Source organism: Cotesia glomerata, linkage group LG7 (genome assembly GCF_020080835.1).
Source record: "Cotesia glomerata isolate CgM1 linkage group LG7, MPM_Cglom_v2.3, whole genome shotgun sequence".
NCBI classification, from domain to species: domain Eukaryota; kingdom Metazoa; phylum Arthropoda; class Insecta; order Hymenoptera; family Braconidae; genus Cotesia; species Cotesia glomerata.
In genome coordinates, this window is record NC_058164.1 from 7,067,393 (window position 1) to 7,080,338 (window position 12,946).

General features: G+C 30.6%; 1 protein-coding gene across 8 annotated transcripts in view; it reads left to right on the forward strand.

Moving 5' to 3' along the window:
- The window catches only part of LOC123269366 (latrophilin Cirl-like), a 256,846-nt gene that overhangs the window by 232,216 nt on the left and 11,684 nt on the right, over positions 1–12,946 (forward strand). For 7 of the 8 annotated variants that reach the window (XM_044734995.1, XM_044734994.1, XM_044734999.1 and 4 more), the window contains 5 exons: positions 8,129–8,235; positions 9,194–9,365; positions 9,512–9,687; positions 10,412–11,056; positions 11,961–12,372. In XM_044734995.1, the coding sequence (XP_044590930.1) occupies positions 8,129–8,235; positions 9,194–9,365; positions 9,512–9,687; positions 10,412–11,056; positions 11,961–12,372 (1,512 nt within the window). Of the gene's footprint in view, positions 1–6,630; positions 6,738–8,128; positions 8,236–9,193; positions 9,366–9,511; positions 9,688–10,411; positions 11,057–11,960; positions 12,373–12,946 lie in introns of all 8 variants that reach the window. The other variant, XM_044734996.1, reaches the window with a different exon arrangement.

Consider the following 12,946-nt stretch of genomic DNA (forward strand, 5'->3'; position numbering starts at 1 on the left):
GAGTATTTGCATGTGTTAATTACGTGCCAACTTTATTGCTCTTGTTATTTTTACTTTTAATATTAGTATTATTTTTTTACGGTACAATTAATTTATTATTATTATTATTATTATTAGTACTAGAATAAGACACAAGTTAACTGACATTCAAAATTTTTTTTATAATTTTAAAACAATTAAATTATTATTGTATAAAAATGTTTTTAATTAAAAATTGTCAGCTAACTTTAGAATTAGTTATTAATATTATTTTATTATATACGATTTTAATTAATTATAAGACTTAAAGAGTAATTACTGTCATGAATTTCGTCTTCGATAAATTATTAAAAATAATTTATTTAACCCAAAAAAAATTAAAGAGTCGAATTTTAGCTGACATAAAACTGTAAAAAGCGGGTCAAAAGCTCAAATTAGTTAAAAAATAATTTTTAAAACAAACAGAAATTTATTTATGAAAAACAATGAACAGTTTTCTGTTTATTTATCAGCGAGGCATTTTTATCTTCGGACAAAATAAACGAAGGATAATCCATTTAAAAAATAGTGAAACGAAAATATGCAGAATGCATCAAAGAAAATAAAGAAAATAAAATAAAAAATGCTGTCGAGTAATCTCTCTTTGGATCGCATAAAATAATTCAATTGTGCAGCAGGGATAACAATCGCATGACAATTACAAATGTTTTGAATATTTTTAAAAACATACATATAAATGGACCGAGATATAGAGATGACTACATAACAATCGATAGTGCACCCGAGTTATGTTTCGTCGACACATCTATTCGCGCATCACCATACCAAGCATCCAATAACTATAATAATAATAACAATATTATTATATATCTATGTACTCAAGCATATAGTTTAGACAATATCATATGTGAGCTTGAGCATATAATATAATAATAATAATGATGATTATATTATATAGATATGTATATATACGAACAGAGTAGATCGGATATAGGTGTGGAACACATGACATGCCCGAGAGGCGCATTTAGTGGTTATAGGTTACTCAGACGCGACATTCCAGTGAATGTGCTTTTCCAATAATATGCCAACGGGTAGGTGTTAATTGCATGCGAACAAGCCTCACGCAGGCACGTCGGCAATGTGATACCACGGCAATAATTAGTCAGTTAATAATCTTGTTTTCCCGAAATATCTCGATTAATCCTTCAACATTACTCCGTACTTACTATTCTCTTCCCTCTGTGTCTCAATCTCGGAATTAACTTCCAAGATTCATAATTAATTTGACAGAAAATCAAATTTTTTCCTTTAAAAAATAAAAATCCCCGGAAAATTTATTTTAAAAGCGAAAAAAATGTTTTTGTTGACTTAATAAATATTAAAAAAAAAAAATCCCCAATTTGACTATTCTCTTCTCTCTGTGTCTTAATCTCGGAATTAACTTCCAAGATTCATAATTAATTTGACAGAATATCAAATTTTTCCTTTAAAAAATAAAAATCCCCGGAAAATTTATTTTAAAAGCGAAAAAAAAATTTTTGTTGACTAAATAAATATTGAAAAACAAAAAATCCCAATTTGACCCTTTTTTGCATCTTAAAGGTGAAAATAAAGCACTTGATTATTAATACGGGCAATCTGTGTCACAGAGTACATAAAAATAAAGTAATTTAACATTTTAATTTGCTCTACCATAAAATTAGTCGGTAAAAAAAATTAATTAAAATTCCTTGGACGTAAACCCGAAAAAAAATGTCAATTAACTGGCGCCTGATGGACAAATTTGACAATATTGCTAACCGATACTAAAACATCTTGTAAAAATAACTACCGGGTCATATAACGCCCTCGTAACTTAATTGGAAATTTACTGAAATATTAGATTAATGTAAACATGATATAATACTCCAGCAGGTGAAAAACAATAAAGAGATTAATTTTTTATTAGTTGGCGTTAGAGGTGTGATAAAACAAAACGAAAAAAAAATAGCAGGATATAATAGTTCGGGGAGCAAAAAGTTTATTGACGGACGTTATCGTAAAATTAATCTAGAAATAAATATGTAACGTAGGAGAGCATAAGGTTAGTATATTATACATAATAATAGTGGAGGCATGAAGCGATGAAGCTACTATGTTAGTACGAGTACATATAATAGTAGGAGCTTCGCAGCCAAGTATTATAATGACACTGTTAATTAGAACAGTCGACTCATTAACGGATTTCGTTTGTAATTAGCATACTGCGATAATCAGGATTTAGCCCGGGGAAATTGGATTAAAGGCAGCCAGCAAATGCGCAGACAACCGGACATGACCGGAAATTGGATTTTAATTTTAATGTTACGCGAGCGTCTATATGCTCAAACGTATAACACCGCAATTCAACGTAATACGGATTTTGCGGTTAGACTGTTGTTTTAATCGTACAATAACTGTTTTCATTTACTAAAAGAACTACCAATTTTATCTGGTTTTTATGCTTTATCATACATGCAAGGAATTTTCGTTTAATTTATCTGAAAAATTGCAGTACGTCATTAAACGCCGCTGACATGGCTGTGCCTAAAATAATTTTTTTAATAATTAAAAATTTATTTTCTCATCTAAAAAATTGGTCAAAATAATTTTTAATAGTTCAAATATAATTATTTTTATATTTATCTGTCATAATCACGACACACTTATATTTTTTTTTGTCAAAAAAATAATACTTTATAATTCAATTAATAATTAATAATTAATAATTAGTAATTAACTTGTTATTTGCAATTAACGCCACTGATATGGCTGTACTGAAAATAATTATTAAAAATTTATTTTCTCATCTAGAAAATTGGCCAAAATAATTTTTAATATTTCAAATGTAATTATTTTTATATTTATCTGTCATAATTAAGACACACTTATATTTTTTTTCATTTAAATTAAAATTTTTCTATAATTGACCAAAAAAATAAAATAAAACAAACTAATTTTTACATAAAAAAATTAATAATAGTTCATTAGTTCAACAGGTAATTTAAAAAAAAAAAATCTTGTGTGACTTTAAAACAAGTAAAAACTAACAGTCCAAACACGAAAGCCTAAACTACACGGAGAAAAATTAATTATACTACCTACTATACAAAAATAGTAACTCCTACTAAATCTAAAATGGTAATAAAATAAATTGGTAACAAAATAATAGGTGGTATCATTGACAATTGTAATAGTTACTATTAATAATGGTAACGATTATTATCAAAAATAATAATTGTAATTATTATAAATTATAACTGTTACAATCGAAGATGGTAACTGTAACCATCTCAGATTGTAAAAATTCTGAAAAAAAAAATAATATAAATTTACTTAATTAAATCCTTTATTTACATCCATATTTCAGCTAATGTACATTTTTTTCTTTGAAATATTAAAATATTTGAAATTCCCTTCAAAATTTTTTTTTGAAAATTTGATTTTTTTGAAGATTAAAAATTTTTTTTCTAAATTTGAATTTTATTAAAAATTTTGATTTTTTTGGAAATTTCAAATTTTTTTCAAAAATTTGACGTTGAAACTTGTTTTAAACAAATAAAAATTTAAATATAATTTCAATCCGAATTTAATCCCGATTTTTTGTGCAATACAGCTGCTTTTAGTTTATTCATAAATGCATCCACGGTAACGCAGATTCTTAAATTTTTTAATATTTTTTACTAGCTTAGATAGTAGTTATTATTATTACCGATGGTAACTATAACCATCAGGTTATATTAGGAATTACGATTTTAATAATAGTAGTAACTAATTAAAATAATAACAGTTATTATTACTGATTACCATCATAATAGTAGCAGCTACCATCAGGATAGTAAATACTACAATTCAGATGGTTTACTTAATTATTTAAATAATATTTACTACTATCGAATTCAGTTAATAGATTTTAACATAACTAGATAATAAACTTTACTATAAAATTTTCTCCGTGTAGGTATTTAAAAAAAAATTCCATCCTACATATGAATTATGAATTGAAAAATCCACGCCCTGTGGCCCTGTGAAAAACGGTAAAAACCTACGATATATCTACACCATCGATTTTCCGGTTTTTAATAAATCTGGGTCGTACCACAAAATAATTATTCGGTGACTAGGAAGAATACCCGATGATTCGGCAGATTTCCTATCGTAGTCTAATATAATAATATAATACTATCATAAAAACCTCCCTGGTCTTTTATCTTCTAGTCCATTATATCACGCGCTTATCACTGAGAGAAAAATATGGTCAACTGAACTGGGAAAATCTAGTTAAATAGCATCACCACTATTTAATTGCAGTTCTTGTACCTAACATTATTTATTATATTGAACCCCAATGGATAGTTACTTAAACTATTTTCAGTTAAATATCAGCTTAATAGCCATCTTGATTAACTTTAACTCAGAAAACAGAAAAAATAATTCGGATAGCTCGGACCGGGAATCGAACTCAGACCTTTTGGTTACGCACGAAGGACTCTTCCAGTTTAGCTATCTGAGATTTTGTCCGTAAAAACCTTTCAGTCACCTAATAACTTTTTGTTTAACACGATAACAAAAACATATTTATTAAAATATAGTCGATATAGGGTAGAAGTACCCTATAACGGTTTGTGGCCACTGTACCGTTTATGGCCATTTATTGTTCAAATAAACGATAGAAATGAATTTATATTAATAAACCATTACAAACTCAATTTGTTTTAATATAAGTTTTTTAAAACTCAACAAAAATATGGTTATTATATTACAATTTTTTATAAATTAATTCAAATGTTAACTGGCCAAAAATAGTGCTAGTGGCCAAAAACGGTACTTCTACCCTAACTACTTATCAATAGTTACTTAAACTAATGCATAGTTTGAGTAACTACAATAAAAAAGTTCAGAAAACTATATTTTCATAATTGTGATGTTATGATTCAGTTAACTATGCACTTTTCTCTCAGTATACGGTTAATAAAAAATCCAATGATACTTATTAACATAGAAGGTCTGATAAATCGGGGGGTAAAAAATTTAAATCATAAATATAAAGTGTAAAAGGGCACGGTCTCAATCTGCCTTTGTATTATACTCTACTATCTATCTATCCAAGATAGAGAGGATAAAAAGACAATATGAAAAGTAAAGTACTGGAACTCTCAGCTAACCCGAACGATAAAATTTAATAATGCAATAAACCGGAGTATTTCTAAATGACAGTTTCTCGTGTTTGATCGCAGTTTAAACCGTTGGAGCTGTCGCGTACAACTTATTTCGTACAATAATAATTCAGATCTTGCTCTACATATTAAACTGCTATGCTGACTTAACTGCTGAGGAAAAGAATAGAGAGTAGAGTGATAGCGATGTGATAAAAAAGGGCGATGCATGAGAAGAATATCCTCCAGGCAAAATGGTCATTTTAAAGAGTCTGGTGATCTCTACTCGGGTTACCACTATGCACTGGATGTTTATCGGTTTCCATGAAAACAACAGTACTCTCGTTTAAAACGCACCAACTATTTCTCCGGGATTATCTCTCGAGTGTCTTGCTCTTGGTTCTCGCTCTTTAGTCCTCAGTCTTCCTCTTCTGTTTTATAATATACAATATATAATATACAATATGTGGGCTCTCTCTTCTCTGGCTCTGCTGGTCGGGCTTTGTACCATTTAACTACTATCACTACTCCTGGAGCATCTTTGGCTCTGTCTTTGATCTGGGATGAGCGCGAGAGATCTCGAGATCTAAACTCGAGTCCATATCTTTGATGCTACCTTTTATTCGCTTTTTTATTATTGTTTCTCTACTGAATAGAAGTTAAGTTACTCAACTCAACTCAACTCAACTCAACTTGCTCAAACTCTCGTATAATATATAATAACTAAACGTATAACTCAACTCTCTGATAGATCCTCAACTGGAGAGATTCGCACCGCCAAATATGATAAAACCAGTTGCTAACTAAACTATCCACACACTGCTATACACTCGTTAATTTAAATCAACATTATCCTATTTTAACAGATATTATTTACTCCATTTCATTTATATAAACAGATATATGATAATGTTATATGGAAGTTTAATAATCAAACGCTTTCAGCTTCCTACTCACATATTTAACCTTCTCATACAGTACATCTTATATTTGTTCTCTTTATTTTTTTTTTTATTAAACTGTTAACTAACTATCTGTGTTTTAACCTGGTAATTTGGTAAAACTTTAATTCATGCTTTTTTAATTAATTTTTATTTAAATTTTTTAAATTAAACTTTTATTTATTTTTAAGACATTTATTTTTTTATTTTTTTTTTTTTTTTTTTTTTTTTTATATTGACTCAGTACTCTAGAAGTGTAATTTTAATTTATTAAATTTACTATTGTTTTATTTTTTATTTTTTTTTTTATTAAAATTTTTTTTACACTACAATTTTTACAAAAAAATTTTATAAAAAATTTTGATGCAAACATTTTTACTTGAAATAATTTTTTTTGTACTAACACGCATGTAAATTTCCACTAAAAAAATTTCAACTTTAAAACCGAGAACCAGGAAAGGAAAATCTACCGTTAAATATTCAAAAGAATAAAAATTAGGACGTTAAAAATTAAACATTACCGAAAATCATAGGTGTAACGGGCAACGATCGTGCACAGTGGAAGTAAGCAGTACATATTTTCAAGAGGACCCATGCCCCGGGACCGGAAAGTACATAGAGGCCCAATATCACTGTATAGGTTTGTTGAGTTATTTCTTACAAAAAAAAAAAAAAATTTCACCCCTAAATAAAATAAACGCGAGCCCGTGTAATTAAACTAAAAATTAAAACACCGAAAAAAATGACTTTAATCAAAGAAAAAATTCTACAAAATAATTTTTTCCGCGTAAATAAATATAAACATAAAGCGTTATTATTATCCGGGAAATGGAGTTCCATTAGCCGTGGCCAGTTGAATCGTTACTCGAGCAGTGCGATAGGTCAATAGGCATGAAGTAAAGAGAAGTACTCTTAGCTGGTATCCTACTATACCCTGTCAGGCAATAGTTAGCTCTTGGGCAACTGAACAGAGAAATTAAATAAAAACCCGAGGAAGGAGTAAAAAGAAAAACAAAGCGAGAAAGAGAAAGCTTGTGAAATAAAAGAGTGTATAAGTTAAGTAAAGAGAAAAAAAGTAAATGAGAGAGTCAGCTGACTAGCGGCTTACAGCTTAGTGTATGTAGGCACGTAAGTACGTAAAATCCACGGCTCGGTCTAATGGATCGAATCGAGTACCTCTTACTTTTATAAACTTTTTCTTTATCTCCCGTACTAACGCTCAGATGCTCTTTCTCTCATTGTCAACTCAAGGAAATATACGGTGCAGCGTGGAATAGAAATAGAAGTAGAACCGAGGAAAGGAATAGAAGGATAGTTTTCAGGTTGAGCTTTAACAGCGTATAGTTCGGAGCACCTCGGATGAAAATAAACTAAAACAACGTTGAAAAAGTAGCGAAAAGTATATGGAAAGAGCAAAGAGTAGATAGAGCCAGTCTACGGCATACAGAGACAAATAAAAATCAATCGACACGATAAAAGCCACGATTCCCATTTTCCCTCAGAGCTTCCGAGAAAACTACGATAATGCCCTGAGGTTTTACGAGAGGCTGAACGTCGATACGTGGTGAGCCTTTTAAACTAGCTTAAACTACCTTCAGCTTCTAGCTTCCAGCTTCTAGCTTCTAACATTCAGCTAGATCAAGCTCCGACCTCAAACCACTGAAAAATGATACCTGCGACTGTTATTACTCTTTATTTATACGTCTCTTAAAATCAGATTAATCTTATGTCGCTCCGGCGATCATGCTAGCAGCAGTACTCGCTGATGATTACCATGATAATCATTAAATAAATATTATCCGGGGTATTTATCTGTACACATGCATACCGATCTTGATAGCTCGTAAAAGTTGTGATCTACTCGGAGATTCGATTTTATTTCATATTTTATGGGCTTAACTGTATATAAGATAGAATTCTATTCCCGAGGGTTTATTTTTTTAAAGTTGAATAGGTGAAATTCATGACAGTTACTCTGGTTTGTTAAATGAGTAACTAATTACATTTTTGGATTTTTCGCGGCCTCTTCAGGTGCAATTTAAAACAAAACTGCAGTATCACAGCTTCGCCGGTACATTTTGGAGACCCTTGTCCCAGTACGCTTAAGTACCTCGAAGCCCATTATCAGTGTCAATCTGGTGAGTATTTTTTATCAAGTAATGAATTATCTAGTGCTGAAGAAACAATAATGGTAAATATTAACTGCTATGGCTGATAAGTTTTATCAAGCTCTTATTAATAGTGAGTCATGGTTTTCGAGTAAATATTTTTATACTTAAAGTCACGTTTTATTATTGTGAAATTTTATTTTTAAAATTTGTTTTATTTCTTAGAAAAATTTTTAATTAACTCGTCGGATTTTTTTAAATATTTAAAAGTTATTAAATTTTTTATAAGACTTAAGGTGACAAACATTAGAAATTTTTTTAGAATTTTCCAACAATTAAATTGTTATGAAAAAAATTTAATAAAAAAATTTCACATGTAAAAATTAAAGAAAATTATTAGTAAAAATTTTTAGAAATACTTTGTAAGTGTTGTAATTAATTTGTTATAAAAATTTTAAAAATTGACAGATGTTAGCTAACTTCAGTATCATAATTTTTTTTATCTAAATAATAATTAAATTTAAATCGTAAAATTTTAATAAAAAAAAAAAGAAAATAAAATAAATTTTTTCACGACTGAAAGTATTTAACAACGCTATAAATTTTAAGAGATATATTTTTGACGATGACCATAAAGCAATAAGCGCGTAAAATTTTTGTGAGTTTAATAAAAACAAACAATACGGAAAATAAAATCGAGTTGATCATTAACCGTTTATTCAAAAAATACGCAGACCCTTTATTGCGATGGCCCTTGATAAAATTTTAAGGACAATATAAAAAAAATAATGAAATAAAAGTCCGAAAAAAAAAGCCTCGACTTGGGCTTTTATTATTATTTTCTGTAATATAATATAAGTTGGAACACTAGGACGCGAGCTCGCATGCCTGACCGTCGACCTCGGTACCCGGGCGTAAAAATCTAGAATGACGCAACGGGTTAAGCCAGAGGAGAAAAGTAAAAAAATTTAATGTAACACATTTGCAGCTGCAACGACAACAACGACATCAAGACCAAGTCCACCGTGGTTGATAACCACTCAGCCAAGTGTATGGACTACGGGCAGTCCCAGCGTGAGACCGCCATCCAGGACAACGAGTTTCCCAGCTCAACTCCCGGCTATAACCACCCTCGGTCCGTCCGTAACAACCCCGTCCAGGTCAGTTCATACACCTACATTAACCTACTCAACACTCTATGTGTATTCTTTCTCATATATGTATTTTAATTATACATTCTATTATTCTCCGTCATTCAATTCGAGTCATCGGAGCTTGAAATAAAATTAAATGCTTTGATTGACAGCCCGGCAAGCTCGGCTCGGCCAGTTGTTGTCGATGAGACTGAAGACGTCGAGAGGGATGATTTGAGGCCCTCTTCCAAGGACAATGTCAGCCCGCTCGCGCCCATTGTTCCAGTAACCACTGAGCCATCTACTGAACACAGTTATGTATCATGGAAGACCAGCCGGCGACCTATTGGTAAAAATTTTTATTGTTATTTTAAAAAATTTCGAATAATTGACAAATTTTCAATTTTTTATTCAAATTAAAGAATAGATAAAATAATCATTATTTTTTATATTTTATTAATTTAAAGCATTTTTAAAGAGTATGAATTCATAAAAAAATGTCGAAATTTTAATTTGGATAAAAAATAGAGACTAATTTTTAATTAAGACAATTTAGAATAAGATGAGATCAAAAATTGATAAAATAATCATTATTTTTTATATCCTATCAATGCAAAACATTTTTAAAGTGTTTGGATTGATAAAAAATGCCAAAATTTTAATTTGGGTAATAAATGAAGATTGTAATGTTTAATTAAGACAATTTATGATAAAGTAAGATGAAAAATAAATCAAAATTTTATTTTGCATAAAAATTAAAGCCTAAATTTTTTTTTAAAACAACCAAGAATGGAAAAAAATTTTTTTTGTCTAAAAAAATAAACTTGTTAAGTAAAACTTGAATGATATTTTAATTTAAACCAGAAGTCGATGAAAAGCCTAGATGTTATCTCACTTTATCCGGGTTCCCCTATTTACTTAAAAGATTAAAAGATCTAGAGTTTAAGTTTAAGTTAAACGCAAGGTGTATCTACCAGTTGTCAGCGTGACTCAGCAGGTTTCGGTCAAACTGATAATTAATTTCTACCAAAAATAAAAGACCCAAAAAAGTAACCTGTGGCAAATAATTTCAGTGTCGACGAGCATTCCGTATACCGATCACAACTCGAACGGCAAGTGGCACGAGTACAACCGACAGGTTTGTCCGCCAACGGCAGCCCGGCAGCTCATCTGGAATGCGACGCGAGCCGGAGAGATCGCGCTCCAAAGTTGTCCCGGCGGAGCTAACGGTCTGGCCAAGTGGAAATGTGTCGCCACGGAGGACTCGGCGGTGTGGTTCCGCGACTCCCCGGACCTCAGCGAGTGCCGGACCCTCTGGCTTACTACCCTGGACAACCGCGTCTCCGAGGGCGACACCATCCTGTCGATCGCCCCCGAGCTTGCCGTCGTCACCGACAACACCCGCATCCTCTACGGCGGGGACATGATGACCACCACCAAAATAATCCGCAACATGGCCGAGAAAATGTCCCAGAACATCAGGAATTATCAGGACCCCAGGCAGAGAGAAGTTAGCGTTACCGAGTTGCTCCAAAGTGTCGTTAGAACTGGAAGTAACTTGCTTGATACCGCTCAAATGGCCTCCTGGAAGGACTTGAGCCATCAAGAGCAGATGAGAGTCGCAACCTCCCTGCTTATTGGGCTGGAGGAAAACGCTTTTCTTCTGGCTGAAACACTTAATCAGCAGAAAACTTTTGTACAGCAGGGAACTAATATATGTAAGTTTATTTTATTTGCTATTAATTTATTATTTTCTAAAGAAATAATTTTTTTAATATTTTACTTAATTAAAGACTTTTTTTAATTTATATTTTTATTTACAAGATAAATATTGAGATATAAGTTAATTTTGTAGATTAGAAAAATATTTTTGTCTTAAAAAAAATTGATTTCATTAAAAATAAAGAATTATGGAAACAAAAATTAATTCAAAGAGTTTTTTAAAAAATGAACTTTATTAGATACATAATTAAGAAATGACCTTGTATCTTGTGAACTATTGCCATTTTTAAAGATATAAATTCATCCCGATGTTACACTTATCGAGACCTTTCATTTGAGTACCCACATCAATTTTTCATATATTTCATATATTTAAATATATTATATATATATGTGAATATGAAAAATATATAAAAAATGCATGTGGGTACTCAAATGAAAGCTCTTGATGAGTGTAACATCAGGATGAGCTTACATCTTTAAAAATATTAATAATTAAGAAATGAGCTTGTATCTTGTCAACTATATTGATATTTTTAAAGATATAAGCTCATTCTGATGTTACACTCATCGAGACCTTTCATTTGAATACCCACATCAGTTTTTCATATATTTTATATATTTATATATATATATATATATATATATATATATATATATATATATATATATATATATATATATATATATATTATATACATTTATATATGATAAATATATCGAAAAGGCATGTGGGTACTCAAATAAAAGCTCTTGATGAGTGTAATGTCGGGATGAGCTTATATCTTTAAAAATGAAAATAGTTAAGAAAGTACAGTACAATTTAGTAAAAGTCATTATTGAATAAAGCAAAATTTTATTTCATTAAAAGAAAATTATTGAACCAAAAATTAATTTCAGTAATGGAAGTGCGAGTGCTAGAAATTCGCAATATAATCAGCGGGTCAGAAATCTTCCCCCCGGAGTCGGTCCAAGAAAAGTGGACTGTGTCAAACAACCGCGTGGAGCTCTCGAAGCAGTCGTTGCTGGAGAACAGCAGCGAGGACGGGATAGTCAGGCTGGTGTTTATGGCATTCGACCGGCTGGAGGAGATTCTCCAGCCTCAAATAGAGGACTCGTTCGTGAGCCTGAACGAGGAGGCCCGCTCTCCGCGGAATATCAGCAACAGAATACTCAACAGCAAAGTTATCTCGGCATCTCTGGGAAAAGGTCGGCACATGCAGCTATCCGAGCCAGTTCGTATCTATTTTGAGCACCTCGCCGTTGAAAACGTAACTAATCCCACTTGTGTGTACTGGGATTACGTAATGAGGTAACTATTGCTATTACCTATTGCTATTTCCATAACTAATACTTCTAATGATAATAACTATAAATAATCTATGACATTATCCTTATACTCATACTTACTTCAAACTGTTATTGTTCATTTTACTATTACTGTTTATACTATTAATGTTACGGTTATTAATAAACTTTGACTAAAAAAAATGTAATAAATACTGTGAGCTATGATAAATAAGTCACGATCTAAGAACAATAATATGTGAACTACTTATTGTTATGACTTTTATATGGATTGTAATATTTTTAATTACTTATTACCAAAAGAATTTAAAAATCAACCAATTTTTTCTAGTGTCAATTTATTATGATAAGTATTTAGGCTACATTTGAAAATACTCTATCTGTAGATGCGTAATTATAAAATGACCTTGTATCTTGTGAACTATTGACATTTTTAAAGATATAAGCTCATCCCGATGTTACACTCATCGAGACCTTTTATTTGAGTACCCACATCAATTTTTCATATATTTCATATATTTAGATATATTATATATATATATGTATATATGAAAAATATATCAAAAATGCATGTGGGT